We start from the raw sequence: 19595 nt of genomic DNA, 5'->3' as shown, positions 1-19595 counted from the left end.
GTTCCTTTGTCTGTTATGAGTACCCTAGGTGCGCCATGTCGTAATACTATGTGTGTGACAAAAAACTGAGCCACTTCAACGGCGGTTCCTTTTGCAAGAGAACAGGTCTCAGCATACCGGGTCAAATAATCGGTTGCTACCACAATCCACCGCTTTCCTGAGGTTGAAACTGGAAATGGTCCAAGTAAATCCACTCCTATTTGCTCAAATGGCGCTGTTGGTGGCTGTATCGGTTGCAGAAAACCTGCTGGTTTGAGTGGCGGTGTTTTGCGTCTTTGACAATCTCGGCACGATTTGACATAGTGCTGCACTGAATTCATCAATTTCGGCCAGTAATATTTCTGGCGGATTCTCGCCAGAGTCCTACTAACGCCTAAGTGGCCAGCTGCAGGGTCGTCATGGCAAGCTTCTAAGATTTCAGCTCGCAGCGATGATGGTACGAGAAGTAGAAACGTCTCACCACTGTGCTCGAAGTTTCGTTTGTAGAGGACGTTGTTCCGGAGGACATACGAACACAATCCGCGAACGAAAACTCGAGGCACTTTCACTTGTCGACCCTCCAGGTACTCGATGAGCAGGAGTAATTCCGGATCAGTACGCTGATGATGAGCCATTTCCGTCGTGTTCACAGCCCCAAGAAATGGGAAATCTTGCTCGTATTCAGGTGACGTAGTTTCGATTGGTGCGCGTGATAAGCAGTCAGCATCATTGTGCTTGAGACCGGACTTGTAAACGACCGTGATGTCATACTCCTGGAGACGCAAACTCCATCTAGCGAGTCTTCCAGAAGGGTCCTTAAGGTTCGCCAGCCAGCACAATGAGTGATGGTCGCTTATGGCTCGAAATGGTCGGCCATATAAATAAGGCCGGAACTTACTGATGGCCCATATAACCGCCAGGCCTTCCTTTTCTGTAGCCGAGTAATTTGTCTCGGCTTTCGATAAGGTACGGCTTGCGTACGCAATGACTTTTTCTTCTCCATTCTGCCACTGAATAAGTATGGCACCGAGACCAACGTTACTTGCGTCGGTGTGGATGTCCGTTTCGGCATTTTCATCAAAATGGGCAAGTATAGGAGGACTCTGCAAACGCTGTCGTAGTTCAGAGAAGGCGTCTTCTTGTTCTTTCTCCCACGAAAAAGGGACATCTTCTTTTGTCAGTCGCGTGAGTGGTTCGGCAATTTTAGAAAAATTTTCTACGAAACGCCTGTAGTAGGCACACAGTCCCAGGAAACGTCTAATAGCTTTTTTGTCTCTTGGCTTCGGAAACATTTCTACTGCAGTGATCTTCTCAGGATCGGGACGGACGCCTTCAGCACTGACAATGTGTCCGAGGAAGCGGAGCTCGCGAAAGCCGAAGTGGCATTTTTCAGGTTTTATGGTCAATCCCGCCGTGCGAATAGCATCCAGAACTGCTCTCAGTCGCTGCACGTGCTGCTCGAATGTAGTGGAGAAGACCACCACATCATCAAGGTAGACGAGGCACGACTGCCATTTCAGTCCGGAGAGAACAGTGTCCATCATCCGTTGGAAAGTGGCTGGCGCAGAACACAGACCAAATGGAAGCACCTTAAACTCGTATAAACCATCCGGTGTCACAAATGCCGTTTTTTCGCGATCTCGCTCGTCCACTTCTATCTGCCAGTATCCGCTTTTGAGATCCAGAGAAGAGAAGAAGTAAGCATTGCGTAGTTTGTCCAAGGTGTCGTCGATGCGGGGGAGTGGATAAACATCCCGCTTCGTGACGAGGTTGAGTTTCCTGTAGTCAACACAAAATCGTAGGGTGTTATCCTTCTTTTTGACTAGCGTCCTTGAGCATTTCCTGTACTTGACTTCTTATCGCTTCTCTTTCCTTTGGAGCTACGCGGTACGGGTGTTGGCGAACTGGTCTTGCAGGTTCTTCGACCACAATGCGGTGTTTTGCAACGGGAGTACGACGGACTTTCGATGAAGTCGAAAAGCATTCCGCAAACTCTGTGACCAAGTTCACAATCTCATCTCTTTGTAGTGATGACAGCTCTCGGTCAATGTCGATAGAGGTAAGGACACTGTCTAAGGTGGCAGAAGCTGGTGATGCTGCATCGAGGGTTGACACATCTGCAAATTGTGCATAGTCATGAAGAGACGCTATGGCTGTTCCCTTCGCCACTTGTTGTGCCTCATTGCCAAAGTTAGTCAAAAGGACGTCCGCATATCCGTTACGCAGGTGAACTAGGCCTCTTGCCACGCATATTTGCTTTTCCAGTAGCAGCCTGATATTTCCGTCTGCAAGTCCCTCATAGTCACGAAATATGTCGCTCGTTACAACGACAGTCATACTGCACCGTGCCGGCACCGTCACGTCTTCATCCACAATACGGAGAGAGGAAATATGTGGCTCTTCTGTATCAGAAATGGTAACAGCATTTTCTGTGGAAAACAACACGCGTGATTCTTGCAAGTCGATAATTGCGCCATTCGTTCGCAAAAAGTCCACGCCCAGTATCAGATCACGGGGACACTCAGGGAGAACAATAAAGCTGCTGACGTATGTAAAGCCTCTAATTCTGATTCTTGCTGTGCACATTCCTACGGGGTCGACTAAGTGTCCCCCCGCTGTACGTATTGGAGATCCGGTCCAATGGGTCAATACCTTTTTCAATTTTCTGGCGAGTACATTGCTAATAACTGAATAGTCCGCACCAGTGTCTATCAATGCAGTCACTTCGAAGTCGTCGATGATGACGCGCAACTCGGAAGTAACGGTGTCATCACTGCACTTGTCCGTCGTTTCGTCACTGCCGTCGTCTTGTCGGATTGGCGATGGAGGGCCTTCGGTGTTCCGGGCGTCAGCGGCCTTGCCTCCACAGGTCGCTGGCTCTAGTTTTCCCGTCGCGGACTTTGGGAGCGTCGCCTCGGTGAAATGGAAGCGGGACGCGGACTGGGCGACCTATAACGCATAGGCGCTGCTGATCGATGTTCATGTTGCTGGGTGTTCTGAACAGTTTGGCGCGTAGATAAAAATGCCTCAATCTCATAAGGGCGCTCACCGTTTCGAGGGCAAGGTGCATTCACAGAAAAGCCACGCAGTCCTACTCGGCGATACTGGCATTCCCGGTATAGGTGACCAGCCTCTCCACAGTGATAGCAGAGGGGACGCCGGTCTGCAGTGCGCCACAGATCGCTTTTACGTGGGCTTCCTTCTGGCATGGGCTGCACATTGCGAGGAAGTACCTGGGGCATTGTGGCCGTTCGTCCTAAGTCGGCGCGTCCTAGGTCCTGACGTAAAGCTTGGGCGTACGACATCCGCGGCTGACGCTCTGGCTGTGCGTGGGGCCGTACCTGAGGCTCTGGCTCACAAATTACTTGCCGGACTTCTTCACGTATAACATCAGCAAGGGAGGACACCGTAGGAGGGCTTTGGGCCAGCTGCAGTTTCTGCAGCTCTTCTCGTACGACGGACCTCACCATTTCGCGTAGGATGTCCATGTTGTTGGGGAGGGCTCCTGACCCAACGTCAAATGATGCGACGCATACATCTCTGTTGTACTGCCGCGCACGCTGCTGCAGCGTCTTCTCCATCGTCGTCGCCTCTGATCGAAATTCGGCTACAGAGCGGGGCGGGTTACGAACCAGGCCGGCAAAGAGTTCCTGTTTCACACCGCGCATTAGGTGCCGCAATTTCTTGTCCTCAGCCATGTTTGGGTCGGCTCGGCGGAAGAGGTGGGTCATGTCTTCAATGTACATGGTCACACTTTCGTTGTTCCGCTGGTTCCTCGCCTGAAGAGCGGCTTCTGCTCTCTCTCGGCGGTCCGTGCTCGGGTATGTAGCTAGAAGCTCTCGTCGAAAGTCGTTCCACGATGATAGCGACGCTTCGTGGTTCTGAAACCACGTGCGTGCAGATTCCTCCAGCGCGAAGTACACATACCGCAGTTTCTTTGACTCGTCCCAACCGTTACACCTGGCGACACGCTCGAAGTTTTCGAGCCAGTCCTCGGCATCCTCAAATGTGTCTCCGTGGAAGGATTCTGGCGTCCGGGGTGAGTCAACGACGACGTGAGAAGGGGTTATTTGAGTAGCCATCGCACTAGTACCTCGGCTGGCTGCCGCCGCTGCCCTTGGTGAATCGGCGAGAGGACCAAACTCGGGCGCCTCACCTCGTATGCGGCGACTCGTGCGTTGGTGGACAGGCGTTAATTCTGTTGGTTCCAAACTTCGGGGATCCGGGCTGCCTTCCCTTGCGTGTGTGGGGCTTGGAATCATACCCCGCACCTCCACCAGATATGTAACCAACAGTTACAACAGCCGCTTCTGCGAAAACTGATTTATGCTGGGCGAACCTGTGCCCGTCAACAAAAACCAACTGAGCACTCAACAACAACAAAAACGTCCCTCGAGCTTCGCTCCTTCGAACGTCGTCCTCCTCTTTCTCGCCTGCTGTCGCGTGCCAGTCGTCCGATTCTAGCGCACGAGCCACCGGCCTGTCAGCATCGGCCGAGCGTTGCCTTGCGGTGCTTTGCTTGACGCTCGCGGTGTGGCGGCTACGCAGTTGGGATATGTCGGTCGTCTTTGTCTTCTCGTAATGCTGGCGGCAATATATATATATATATATATATATATATATATATATATATATATATATATATATATGTAGCGAGAGAGAGAATCACACACACACGTGTGTCTGTGTGATCATTTGCTATCGCCACAGAGCACATTTGTGTTGCTTAAGAAACAGTATGAATTAACAAAGGGTTAAAATTAAACTCTGAGGTCTCGGGTGCCACAACTACGATCCAGAACGAGGGGTAGCTTGCACGAACATTTAATAACGAAAATAGTACCGAATTTAAGAACGCGTTCTTGTGCGGATTATGCGTTGTCTATGGATGATTTATGAACGCGTTCTTAAATTCGTATATTAAATGTTCGTGCAAGCCGCCCAAGGACCACGGCCGCCGCGATTTAGTCGCGCGACCTCGTGCCTAGAAGCGCAACACCATAGCCGCTAAGCCATTGCTGCGCGGCAGGTATGAAGAAGAGGTATAGCCACTTAAACGCGTTTTTAACGCGATAGCGTTAAGGAGCTCGTGTCGCAGAAAAGCCGGTGTCGTCGTCGGCGTCCGCGGCGTTGACCGTGAGCGATAAATCGCGGCAGGCGCTTCATAAATAAAAAGCAACTTCCAAGATTGGCCCCGTGGGAATCGAACCAGGGTCTCCGGAGTGTGAGACGGAGACGCTACCACTCAGCCACGAGTTCGATGCTTCCAAGCGGTACAAACACGCCTCTAGTGAATGCGGTGTTGCCTTCGAAACGAGCCGTGGAAAGTTATACTGCGGTGTATATCGGTAATTATGAACATGTAACGTACAGAAGTCGCAATTACACGAGTTGCGAAGTGCGTTTCCGCTGCATTTCTTCTGCGCTTTCCGCACACGCAGAGCCATCTTGCGTTAAATACAGGAGACCCCCTCCTCTCAATGTACGGCGCTGCCCCGACAGGAGGCGCGCCGCGCGCGCATTGGGAACGCTGCCAGGCGCGTCGTGGTCCCGACTCCCTCTCCGCTGACGACGCTTCGCCGTGCTCCCGGTTGCAGAATCAAGCGCCGTTCCTTTCTTTGGATTACTATCTATCTCTCTGCCCGTGCCCATCACGACGTTTGGCTGGCGTATATAGATCGTTTCCCCTCCGAGACACCGAGTTCTTTGGTTCGTCCCGTTCGCTCAGGCGCACGTTTCGTTGCCGCGCCGAACGCTGCGTTGCTCGACGCTCACCGCGTGATAGGTGGGCGATAAGTCCGATGCGGGGCGCATCGTAAGTGATCGCTGTGCCGTAGCGCATTGTCTTATAGACGAGGCAACCTAAAGTTTACCCGCGCGGCACCAGCGCCGAATGCTCCCCTAGCGGACCGATGGAAGTTTCGAGGGTCGTCGGTGCGCGAGCGCGCGCCCGTGTTCCGTACGGCGGGAGCGCTCGCGCTGGCTCGTGCGCGTTGTTTTTGCGATGGCGAGTGCGACCTCATCAGCCAGGAAAGGTGGCACGCAGTACTGCTGTGTTGTTGATTGCCACAACAGCCTTGAAAACACGAAACGCCGCCCGTGAAATTCTACAGATTTCCGGGGAATTGGTACGAGAAGGACAGACGACAAGCATGGATAACTGCAGTGCGCCGAGTCAAGTAAGTACCATACTTTCGAAATCGCGTGCAATATCACGGCCGCTCGATGAAAACGGAATAGTGATATGCCTGTTTTTAGCGCGCAACTGTTTGTTTAGTCGTGCCGCGTTGTTGAATTGTGTTGACATCCGCCGCTTGTTAGCGGTAAATGCATGCGTGTTGCGCCGTTGAGCTCGACGACGCGAGCTCGATTCCCGGCCACGGCGGCCGCATTTCGATAGCGGCGAAGTGCAAGAACGCCCTTGTTACCGTGTGCTTTGATTTTTGTGCACGTTAAAGAACTTCCGGAGGTAATAATTATTTCTGAGACTCCCCATTACAGCGTGCCTCATAATGATTTCGTGGTTTTGCATGGTTTTTGGCAGTTAAAAGCCCCGAATTTATTTGATTGTACTGTGCCTTAACTCGCAATCGGCATGGACGAGCTTTAGATAATTATTTCGCTGTTCCAAACGCTGCAACTTAATTTACTAGTTGTGCAGGTAACGAACGGGGACGCGCGCTACTTTTGTGTGATAGCAGACCGCATTTAATGCAAGCCGCGGTCGTCGCGATCGTCGGAGCGACAGATCGGAAAGCAGCCGCTCGAGACGTGCGCGTTATGTTTGTTGTTTGGCCACGCTTTCTAAGTTCACAATAGCCAAGCTTGCTTTAAGGTAATTACCACCTTGCACATTCTTGCTGATTCACTCTTCCTGCCAAAAATTTTCGTTTCCTGTAGTAACCGGCCATCGGTGCAAGCTTACTTTAGCTGTTCGTCCGACGAGGCACTAGATTTGCTTTGGTGAGGCAGGTATCTCTAATGCTCTAATAGTGCTGTTGGTCCTAAGATAATCGCTTGTTAACGTGGTCTGGGTTCATTTCGCGGAGCAGTCTGTACGAGCCAATTCTCATTAGCAGTGAAAAGGCACCGTGCTGATTAATGCGATGAGTTGCAATGACTCCAACATCTGCATTAAATAAGGCGTGATTTACACTAAATATTTATTGAAGCATGATATAAAGCAATATGCGCCTATGTAGTACTTAAATTGTTAATTTTGAGCAGATGTGTGTTTTGACTGTTGTGTTCTAGGATTTAGTGTATTCTGGGAAGGAAACTGCTTTAGTGTTCTGGTGAAGCAGCGCACTGACCAGGACAAGGCAGACACACACATGAATACGAGACACTCGCTGTGCTTGTGTCTCTCCTCTTTGTACTGGTCAGTGCGCTGCTTCACCAACACGGTATGATTATTAATCACCAACTCGCCCAATCTCCCACATTACTGCGTTAGCTTTATAATGCAGTTCTCTTCGTGCCATGCAGTGACGTTATTGGGACAAGAAATAGGCAGCACAAGTTACAGGCACTAGCATCTCAGAATCGCCATGTATTAAAGGCATGTACACTTTGCCAAAAACATCTTAATCTGTGATTTGCCTGAACCTAAGCCTGAGAGGGTATAATGAGCTATAGGCTAGGCCACGTTGCTAAAGATGGGAAGATGGTCTTTCTCTTTAGTATAGTTCCATGCCTATTTGTGTCTAATACATCTCTTTCTGTGCTCGCAGTGCTGATGACACTCCCTGGGAGCCATCCAAAAGCACACGAATTTGCAGCACCCATTTCGTTGGAAACTGCAAGAGTGACCTAATGGAACATCCATCATACATCCCTACCATCTTTCCACCTGTGTACCGAAAGAAGGCACCAGATCGAGAGAGGGCGAAAAGGTATGACTGGCAATGCGCAAGTATCATGACTTTTAGTGGTAGCACTCTTGTAGAATATTATATGCACACATTACCTTTGCGAACATTACCTTTGCAAACATTTTATTGGAAGTAATTTAATTCCCATGACAAATAGGCTCATGTCATTTCTATGCGATGCAGATGGGAGCGGCGTCTAACAGACCAGTGGCAATCGCAGCAGTCGTCTCAGCAGTCAGCACCACTAGAACATGCGCTTTTGGACTGCAGTGACACAGCTCTGGAGCAGCAGCAAGACACATGTGAAAGAGATTCCACAACGTGCCTTTCTGAATTGACAGAACTGTCAACAAGCAGCCCACTGGATTTCCCGTCATCGAGTAGCATGACAACTGAAGTTCCTGCTGCCAGAGTGACTGCTGTTGTAATTACATGTTTTTATTCATAAACAGGCCAGCATTATTTTATCGTACAGAAATATTTAATTTTAAGAGCGGTAGCAAGAATGGCTTTAGGTGCACTCCTCTGTCCAGCAACTCTGTGCTAATTCGTGTCCTGTCATTGCTATTTTGTAAGTGCCTTCAATATATTTCCATGTAGCAAGCTGTGGCAATTATTCATTGAAGCCTGTGCTGTTCTGTGGCAACTATTTCAGGGATGCCAGACAGAATGTTCTGCTTCAGGCAAGCTGGACCTCCTGCTCTCGGCAACCAATGGGACTGAAGCATCAACGCAAGTCACGCATGCTGAACAAAGTGACAAGGTTTGTGATTGTACAGAACTTGCCAATTACATTTTCAGTTTTTGTGAGGAGAGTACTATGCCAATGAAACCCAAACTGAGAGGTAGATAGCGGAATCTATGCTGAAACAGCATGACTGAAACAAAAACAAAAAGCTACACACTACAAGGAAAAAACTAATAATTTTGTTGGTGTCCTTGTTCCAGTTGCACCTTTTTAGCTTAAATTTAGGATGAACCAACTGAGCCTGCACCAAGATGTTGAATTTAAGAACTAGAAATGAACAGTCAGGGAACATCAACACATTGTTCCAGCAAGATTTTTAGCCATGCTGAAGTAAAAATATTGGTGCCCGTCAGCCATCTACTGAAAGCTTTCTCGCGCGTAAACTGTTTTTTTTATTTTCTCAGAAAGAACAAATTCTGGAGAAGCTTATTACCTAAAGCTGTTATGGACAGCATGACTGGGTCATTGAACCCTTTACTAGGTAGTTGGGACTAGAAAAATGTTTCCCACAAAATAAAATACATAAAATGATAAATATGGCATATTTGCCACTATTTCATTATACCAATTATACTAACGAAATTATTAATAAATTATGTCAGTACACCATATGCAGTTTTATTAAAAAAACACAGGTGCCAGAAAAAAATATTGAATACTCATGTAATCACGATAGCAATAACATGCAGTGGTTTCGTGAGCTTCCTAGCAGTTTATTACTGACCCATGGGTATATTTTTTTCAGTGCATTATAGTGACCATTTCCTCCAATTTGTTTAGGTGACTGGCACAGACTATAACTGGAAAAGAAGATGCAGCTTTGAGGGCTTCAACTCGGTGAAGGACAATGAGGAAGCTCTGCGTGACCTGTGCGGCGTTACACTGCCTGTGTTTAGTCTCCTGCTGAACCTTCTCCCTCATTCGAGGTACAAAAGCACTGATGTGACGCGTGAGGACAAACTTTGTTTGTTTTTAGCTAAACTTCGGCTTGGTGTGACATTCAGTGCACTTGCTGCAACATTTAGTGTGAGCACCACAACTGCATCAAATGTGTTCAGGAGAACACTTGACCTCCTTAGTGTTGCCTTGGAAGACTGGGTGTTTGTGCCTTCACGAGATGTTATCAAACTCTCTTTGCCCCTCCCATTTAAAGAACATTATCCTAATTGTACATTTATAATAGACTGCACTGAAATTCGAACAGAAATGCCCTCTAAAGTGGAACAGCAACATGTAATGTTTTCTCATTATAAAGGGACTTACACACTCAAGTTTTTGGTAGGTATACTTCCTAGTGGAATGATAGAATTTAAGTCTAAAATGTATGGTGGGCGGCTCACAGACTCTTTTATTACACAAGACTCTGGATTTTTAGAGCTTCTAAAGCCTGGAGATCTAGTGCTAAGTGACAAGGGCTTCCCAAGAATTAGGACAGAAGTTGAGGGAAAGGGAGCAGTACTGCTGATGCCACCGTTCAATACGAATGGAGGGCAAATATCTCAGGAAGACATGGACATGACGTATCAAATTGCATCAGTTCGCACACATGTGGAGAGGGTAATTCGAAGGCTGAAGACATATCGTATTTTAAGCAACACAGTGCCCCTGACTTTAGTACCACACATGAAGAAAATAGCTGCTGTGTGTGCTGCCCTTGTGAACATGGAGCCCCCTATAATCAAGAAGCAAGAGTGCAACTAGTTGTTTGTTCTGCAGACTACTGTGTTTTACATGCTGTATTTGTTCTGGAAAACTGCTTCTAATACTTCATTGTGCAAAGCACTTTATTGTAAGCCTACCTTTAAATTCACCTTATTTGCTTCTAACTGCATTCAACCAAGAACATTCAACTTGGTTTTGATGTAAGCTCATGCAACAGCATCGTTTAATGTTCATTTTAACATGAGAAACCAGTGCTTTTAAATGTGTGTTCTGTCCTATTATGCCAACTGGCAATTCCTCTAATGTAGCATACCCTTTACTTTTATATTTTGAGTGTCACTCATGTTCACATAACAGATCTGACAACAACATACTGTTCAAAAAGGGCTTTAGAAATTCTTGTAGTTATATTTGTCTGACAGAAGAACCCAACAATCATTTTAGCACATTTTAGTGTTTTGGCTCTCTTAGTGGAGGCTCGGTTAGTGTAACATGCATTCCATTCTGTTTGAGTCACTCTGTTTTGTGTTGAATAGCTTACATGTTTTCTTTACGAAATGGATAGGTAACATGGCTGAGCATAGTACCATGGACCAGTGACTTCAAAAGAAAAGGACAGTTTTATTGTTTTTGTTGTTGCACAACAAAATTTATTTACAGTTTCATACAGGCTGCATTTGAATGCTTATACAAGAGATTGCACGTGTTTAAGCACACTTGACAGTAGTGTAGTGGCGAACCTGTGCGTAGCTATTCGTTGATTTGTGTAACTTTCTGTTGCAATGTAGTAAGAAGAACATAAGAACGGCTGGTGTTTCTATTTGTACTCATCTTTACATCACAGTCTTTACGTTACCCGTACATGTGACTAGAAGCACTAAGCATGAAAGCTTTTTGTTGCAAACGAATTTATTTTGTTAACTAGCAGCACACCTATTTAAAAGCAGTAGTATTTCTTGTAGTTGTGAGTAGGGCTTTACTAGTTGCAGGTGTGACTGCAAAGATGCTGTCATTTAAACTGTCGTTACCCGTGTTGATAGCATCACTGCTATTAGTGTTATTAATGCAGTTGGGGTTGTATTGGTATGAGATGATGATATGTAGCAATGGTAAGGGTGCAGGAGTATTGTACTTTGGTGAGTTAGTTCATGACTTGAGTAGGAAAAACAGTACATTCAGATGAATGTGGAAAATGGAAAACAGTGATAATAAACAATTGTCAAACACCAAATGTTCTGAATGTACACACAACGTAGGGTTGCTTGGACGATTATGCATGATTGGCATTTGGTTGTTGGGGCCATTTACTTCCCCTTCATAGCATATTGATGATGCACTGTTATTGCTTCTCAAATAGTAAGCATGCAACAGACATTAGAGTGCTACATAAAAAATGTTGTGTTATCACATTAGTCTCTCTGTTAGAGACACAGAACACTGCAAGCAATGCATGCCCATGATATTGGTGCAAAAAAAGAATTCTGGCCTTTTACATGCCATAGCAGCAGGTGTAAATTTGCACCATCTGGAGTTATTTAACGTGCACAGTACCTAATGTTTAGCCGAACAATGATAGCTAGCAGAGAGAGTAGGAAAGAAGCAAAAGGTTTACATATAGCAAGAAGACAACATTGAGAATTTAATATACAAAAATCTTGCATAACTGAAGGCACAAAATCAGAAAGTTAAAATGGAGCAAGGCGCAGTGCCATGACTAAATCATAATTTAAAACAATGCCGGAATTAGAAATTTAAAATAAAAGTACTCTATCTTAGGAATCAGCTTCCACAAGAATAATTCATCTCTCTTTACATTCACAATAATGCTCTGGTTTGGGCTGTACACGTACAGAAGAGCCCGCTGAAGGTTTAGAACGTACAGCTGAACCTCAATTTGTGTGTAATAACTGTGTGTCTTCCTTAGCTCAACAATGTCGTTAATAAATGTAAGGTAAGGCAGCTCACAGGTCCTTTGCTCCTAATTGAGAAAGGGTGCATTTCTGTACTTGTATGTGCACTTAATCTCTATGAGAACAGTTTCGCCACCGAGATTTGCAAGTCCGTCGGGGCTGCAGCATAGCCATGGTTGTTCTGGCAGAACAATGAGACCCATCTAGAGGAGACAATGTGTGTAAGTTAATGCAAGTAATATTATAGCTAGCATAAATTTTGAATATGTGCACTTACTCAATGATAAAGTAATAAATGATTGAAACTCGTCAAGAATGTCACCTGAACTATGCGTACACCAAGTTTTCGCTCCAGATGGCGCCTAGCTGTGGCCTCAGTTTTGATTCCTGCAGAAAAATTTATTCAGATGTGCACATGTGCATGTCAAACGGAATGGTAAAGAAGGCAGGCACATCACTTTATTTCTAGTCTTCATTTTTTCTGCCCATCTATTGCACTGTTTGATTCCATTCAACATGCACCAACTGTACCAGTTAAGCTCACAACTGCAGTACATGTGCAATAAGATTTGCTTCCATTTTGTCATAAATTTTGTTATTGTCTAAGTTCTGTAAAAAACATGTGCATGCAGTGCAACACTTTTGTGCTTAGTAACCTTACCATAATGCACTGCAGCACTTCTGTAAGTGCTGTGCCTCAGTAGCTGCTGGGCTGCACTCGTTAATCCTTCATCATTTTTCTTTGTTAGAATGCTGTGAGCCTTTGTACTGCTAATTCGCACTCTTCGTTCCTCATGCCACCTATACATTTCAAAAGTTCCAGAGTATGTATTATTGGATAGTCATAAAATGCGTGAAACGAATTAAATAAAATTGAAGTTACCTTGTGCAGTTTGCTTGCTCTTTTGTGAGCAAAGCAAGCCTTGTGAATTTTTCTTTCAAGATCACTTTGGTGGTATATTCATGTGCCTCTTTAGGCTGTAGCTCTGAAACAAAATCCCACTGCTGTGTTGTCCTGCTGTCAACGACAGAGAGGTAATGGTACACTGGTCTGCTAAGCATTGTAGCAAGCATCTCGTCAAGGGTGGCTTCATCTGCTGCATTTGAGGCCTGCTCAACAAGCTTATCCAGAACCTGCCGGCAGGTCAGGTCGTCCTCGTGCATTTTGGACAGCATCATTACCTCTTTCAGGGAACAGTCTATCTCTGGATAATGTAGTAGAATGTCTCTCGATGCCTTTTTCATATCCTTTGAGTTAGATTGTTGAGCTGTTATGGAGAAAATGTGCATAATGACTGTGCATACCAGGGTCTATGCAAGCTGTAATTAAGTTGATGTATGAACTCATTTAAGTCTAACTTGACAGCAAAAAAGTGTGCAGGAGATGGCAAAATTTTTATACAAGCTCACCTGGAAACAAGTCTAGGAGACCTTGTTCTGGCTGCCGCAGGGGTTTGCTAGTTGGCTTGCCCCACTTTTGGGGCTCACTTGTGCAGGAGCTGTCTTCGTGGTTATTTATGTATAGGCACACAGCAGCGGCATGTTTGCACGGGCCCTGAATACCGGCTTTGCAGCTGCATTTTCCTTTGCTTATATTTAACTGGCGCTTTACAGGGCATGACCACAAGAGCTGAAGAAACAATGGCAATTTAGGTGCATCATTTAGTTGTCTGGTTGTGTCAAGTTTCATATCAATATCTTTAACCAACACTATTATAATATTGTCAAATGCTTGCAAAAGGTACGCAATTTTTGAGTTGTTATACGTAGAGCAGACAAGCATAGGCGTAGCCATGGGGGCATTTAATACCCCTCTCTAAATAGGTTATGTATAAACACACGCTCGCGAATATTGGGGTGCCGGAACACCACCTCTCGCTCGTCTTAAATGAGCTGTGCCCCAGCAGATAAGCGTAAAAGGTATAGCTGATGTAGCACAGCCGCAAAGAAAATATTTTTGTAATTATTTATTGGGCAAGTGAGTAGGCGATGATGATCCTTTAATCAACGAGCAGCGTCGGAAGACGCAGGCAACGGATCGCATTTTAAGCACTGAACTCTCTCAACACGTTATATGTCAAATGAAACCTCCCTGGACACTGGTTCAATGCAAAAACAAGCAGGCTTCGCGAAGCGATGACATCGATAACGCTTGCCGTTGTTCACTGACAGGTCCGCGCAAATCAGAACGAACACAAACGTGTAATTTACTAATGCTCCAGCCAAGAAATTTAGCAGCAAAAGGTGGAAGCACAAAATGAGAGCAGCCGTGTGCGCGCGCTCAGCTACCGAGGAAACTAACGGCAATCGTCACCGTTCCTGCACATCTCTGCAAGTATGCATGACCGCTTTGTACCTGCATCATATAGAAATAAAAGTGGCTAAACTTCTGAACTTGGTGCATACCTCTAACTCGACGTCGTATACGATCTTGTCGGACACCTGTGACACGCATTTAGCTTTCACTGTCACATCACCGTCCACGATTTGTTCAATGCCATACACGTGCGGAAGCAGACGCTCCCCTTTCGTGAGGTTTCCGCCACGAAAAAATCTGTCGGCGTCGGCAACCTTCTTGAAGCCGCATTGCAGTCTTTGCATCGCTGTTGCGCAAGCAAGCGATCTGCCGCCGTCGAAAACGGAGCGCCGTGAGCACGAGCAGCGAAGAAAAGCGCGGACGAAACAATGTAAACCAAGTGGAGACTGCGCCACAGCGCGACCGCGCTGATTGACCTTTCCACATTGGGGGCGCTGTGAGGCGGCGCAATAGCGCCGCCTGGCCATGGTTTTCTCGTCTATACCCTTTGGCGGGTCGACGGGAACGCTGTCGCGTCCCACTCTAGAAGGCGAAGCTTAAGCGTCCTCCAATTTTTTACGTCTGCTCGCCGTGGTAGCCAAGTGGCTATGGCGTCACGCTGCAGAGCTAGAGCTCGTGGGTTCGATCCGAGCCGCGGCGCCGCATACCGATGGAATGCAAAAATACCATGTATTAGTGCGCATTAAACAATGCACCTAGGTGGTCAAAAATAATCCTGAAGCCCTGACTACGGCATGCCTCGCAATGAGATCGTGGTTTCAGCACGGAAACGCATCATACAATTCGTACCCTGAACCGTAATGTATAGCAATGTTATCACAAATTAAAGTCGAATCGGCCCGACTGCGGTAGCAAAAGTCTTAAAGTTTCACCGCGTAACGCAATAAATGCGTCACTTCACTGATGAATAAAAGACCTATTCGGTGAACATCGTATACAAACGGTAAGACCGCAGGCTCGCATAATCAATCGGTACAAAATGTAAAGAAAAATTCACAGGGTCCGTAAGACTACTTGAAGGTGAAAGCCCAAGTGCCGACTATGCATCAAAGACGGACGCATGACAAAGACATCCCCCTTAATTCGCTTAGTCATACCTCTTAATTCCAAAGCTCGTGGTTTAGACTTTTGTAGCCCTTTTGTATCTTTCGTGTCGTCGGCATGTTATCGTTCAAGGTCGACTGACGGTTGAGACATAGAAGGTTCGCCTTAAAATAAAAAACTTGGAGGAGCCTCAAACGCCTTTAAGAGTGGAATGCGATAGCATTCGAAGATCCCCGACTGCTTCTAACGCTTCCTGGAAACTGCAGCTTGTGTAACCATGATGTTTACCGGGAAACGCTGGCTGGGAACGCTATGCTCGTACGAGCGCGGGCTCTCTGGTAGAAACGCGGCCTCTCATGTGGGCCGATCCCGGAGGAAGTGCACAGCCGCGTCAAAGAATAGTAATAATAATATATGTGGTTTTACGTGCCAAAACCACTTTCTGATTATGAGGCACGCCGTAGTGGGGGACTCCGGAAATTTTGACCACCTGGGGTTCTTTAACGTGCACCTAAATCTAAGTACACGGGTCTTTTCGCATTTCGCCCCCATCGAAATGCGGCCGCCGTGGCCGGGATTCGATCCCGCGACCTCGTGCTCAGCAGCCTAACACCATAGCCACTGAGCAACCGCGGCGGGTGCGTCAAAGAAAATTGCATCATTTTCAAGTTCCTGGCGTTGTTTCGCGCTTTTAATATTTCAGTTTTAGAATATTTAACATGTCATGCACTCTAAGAAAAAAAGAACTAAAAGGGGTAGGGAGGTTGGTCCTTTTGGGGACTAACTGATTTGCCACAACCATTAGTCCTTTTGGGGACGAACTGACATGGGATGAACTGTTACTCCCCGTGCGCTTACTCCTTTGGGGACTAACAGCTGCCCCTGCCGATGGTCCTCAAGGGAGTAACGGTAATTTGTCCGATGCTCCGCAAAGGTGGAATTAATTAAATTAGGCATTTATACCCTAATAAAAATTAATGAGCTGGAAAAAAAAAAACGTGCCCGAGGACGAATTGAACTGACGTCCTCTCGCTCACAAGTCATGTACTCTAACCACTACACCACTCCACCTAGTTGACAAAACCCGATTTTTAGACAAAGTTAAGCACAGACACGCAAGCGCGGCAATATAAAAGTGACTCCGTATTTTGTGCAAGCTATGCAGCGAGCGTCTTACCTTGAGTGTACTTGCAACCATAAGCGACGTCGAAAAGAAATCAGCCCGAGTATTCCTAGGGTGATTTAATCTGAGGCACTACACCATGTATCCGTGTAGCGAGCTCAAACGGGGCACCGAAGACGACAGAGAAGGGCAATTTCTCTGTCCCTTAGCAGTGTGCCGTTTGAGCTACACATCGCTTCAGTTCGCAACCTCCTTGGAACGGAAGGAACTTAGGTACTATTGACAAAGAAAATCTAGCCGTCTATCAATGACTTGCGCGTTTAATGTGTATCACTCACTTATGGAGTGCGCACGAAAGGCATGCCTGTTCACATTCCAGTTTTAAGTTTCAGGTAATTTTCTCACGAAGAGGCAAGGTGCTGCTTTGCATGTAGTTCAATAGACAATGCACGAACTTCGAACCATTCACGGTTTATAGACAATACCGTTTTCGCCGCATCGCTCCATGACACGGACGAAAACAGCGAAGTGCCTGGGGAGTAAAGTATAAACCCCATGCAAGCGATCTTGCACGCGACAGCGACAAGCGACGCGATGGAGATGGCTGTCGCGTTCGCTCGTCGCCTACAAGTTGCACCCCATGCGAGCGATGACTTCGAGCGTCGTCTCCCCAGTGTTGCCGGTATGAGGGCAGCAATATAAGCGCCGAAACTAGCGTGACGCGTGCTTTATGAACCTAAGTTGATGTATTTTACTGTAAAAAGCAGCATAAAATATTTCTGAAAGTCCTGCAGTCCGGGCACGGAGTAAGACATATAGGAGGTGAAACTCCCGTCAGTGCGAGCGAGCGCGGGCGACCAGATAAAGTCACAATTGTTGCATGCGCCGACGCTACCCTATGCAGTGGCGGCACCATGCGGCGCGTCGTAGAAGCAGCAGCGGAAAAAAAAAGCAGCGCCCGGCGCTCACTCCGGCGGCACCCGCTCAAAGCAGACGACAAGCAGACGACACGGGTGTTTGCTTCAGCGGGCACGCCGTAACCGAACTGCGTAGGTGCGCGCACTCAAGAAAACTGTTTTGTTGTGTGCCCATCAAAAAAAAGCAACACGTGTGGCAAACTTCCGCTAATCTTCCTCTTACCGCCAAGCAGCTAGGGCAACTAGTTTTCGCGAGTCTTATAAAAAAGAAAAGGAACGGAAACACATGCACGGCGGCATCCTTCCTAAGCGCACCCCTGTGAGCACTAGAGCGAGAAAGAAGCGGTCGCCCTTTGAGCGATTAGGAACGAGATAGCCATCAGTTTCGCAAGCGCAAAAAGCCGAAAACCGCCCGCCACGGAGCAAAATAGCCCTGGCTACAACCAGAAGCTACGTACCATCTTATAGCTGTCATGGAAAACGCGTTTTATTTTTTACTGTGCTCAAATGGCTGAAGCGTAGCAGCAGTTGCTTTTCGGGCTAGTCAGGCGCGCGCGGCCGAACGGGAGCAACACTCGACCGGTTGCCCTGGCAACCGAAACAGCGGTAATTTCTTCCCATGCCGCCAGGTGGCGCCAGCATGAAAATATACATGCGTTTCCCCGCAGGCCGGCTGAGGCCGGTGAACAATAGAAGGCAGCATTCACGTGACCCTGCGTTCCCGGATGTTGGTTCCCTAAGTTGGTTTCCAACTGTCCCTATGAGGCCACTGAATACCTAGTGTGTCACGTGATTGGAGAGGTTTCTTCCCTGTATTACTGCCGGAATATACAACAATCCTAGCGCGTGCAATGACGCAGAAACCACGTGCTTCTAAACGCCGTCTCTCCGCTTCGGAATGGCGTACGTCTGTGGTCGAGCTGCCATCGGCGATAACGATCGTCGCTGCGAATTTTGCAGCCAACTATTCATGCAGAGGAAGAACATGCTGCAACACATCAGGAACGTTCACAGAATGGCCGTGGATGTCAAGAAATAGATGAAATGCGACGTATGTGGCACTTCCCTGCCTACAATGGAGAAGTATTCGGTGCACCAGATCGCTGCGCACAACTTCGAGGCTGACTACATGCACCTGTGTTCCGGAACAATAAGGGTGAGGAACAGTTTTATTAAGTTTATTCTCAGTCATCGTAAGCAAATGACGTTTAAACGCAATATTATATGTCGGGCTTTTTTAAATTTCTTGTTGCGCAGTGTGCCTCCAAAAGCAGTTGTTTATACCTTGCGGGCCTTTGTTTTTTCTTTCTCCATCTGTTTCGCGAAGAGTATCTTTTGCGCACATGCCTAATTTATTTCCTTGGCGTATGTTGAAGTTTGTATCCTCGTTAAATATAATTTGTTTGTTTATCCATCTATATATAGTATAGTCATGTGTGCGCGCTCCCTGCGATGCGCTACATGACATACGTTTGGCATGGTCTGCTTTCCTGCCCAGCAAGTGGAGTGAAATTTGACGTTTGCACATCTTTTTTTTTCTTTTTTTTAAGCGACAGGAGTAAGCTGTTCTGCGTTCTGACGTTGCTCTGTGCCACATGCGTGCGTGGCCTAGTCTTTGCCTCAATGCACGTTGCAATGCGGCAGAGACGCAGAACCGGGACCATACTTGAATTTGCGGATGTCGCCGGGATGGTTTCCCAGCGTATTGTTGGCAAACTCTTTAGTAGTACATTTCATAGAATAGAGCGAAATGTGACGCTCGCGCACCCTCCCCCCCCCCCCCTTCCTTTTTTTCCTTAAACGAGAGGAGGGATTTGCTCTGCGTTCTCACGTTGCTTTGCGCTACTTGCGTGCGCGGTACGGTCTTCTCTTCAGTGCCGACCGCAATACACTTGCAATTGCGGCTGTCAGCGGCTTGGTCTCCCGGCGTACTTTGGGAAAATTCTTTATTAGTACCACAGTCCTTCAATTGAAGGACTCTGGTTGTAGATTTCATAAAATAGAGCCAAATTTGACGCACG

The 19595-nt window shown here is 47.0% G+C and overlaps 1 protein-coding gene across 1 annotated transcript; it reads left to right on the top strand.

The window, feature by feature from the left end:
* Window positions 1-6069: 6069 nt before the first annotated feature.
* LOC139047516 (uncharacterized) lies at window positions 6070-10351 on the top strand (the record flags this gene model as incomplete). The annotated part of the gene is made up of 5 exons (XM_070521329.1): window positions 6070-6158; window positions 7713-7874; window positions 8037-8265; window positions 8509-8616; window positions 9382-10351. Coding segments are annotated over 5 exons (1509 nt in total), but the record flags the coding sequence as incomplete, so codon positions are not given.
* Between the last annotated feature and the right edge of the window lie 9244 nt (window positions 10352-19595).

This window comes from Dermacentor albipictus, chromosome 7 (assembly GCF_038994185.2).
Source record: "Dermacentor albipictus isolate Rhodes 1998 colony chromosome 7, USDA_Dalb.pri_finalv2, whole genome shotgun sequence".
Lineage (NCBI taxonomy): Eukaryota > Metazoa > Arthropoda > Arachnida > Ixodida > Ixodidae > Dermacentor > Dermacentor albipictus.
Note: the sequence above shows the minus strand (reverse complement) of the source record. Positions and strands in the feature narration are given on the sequence as shown.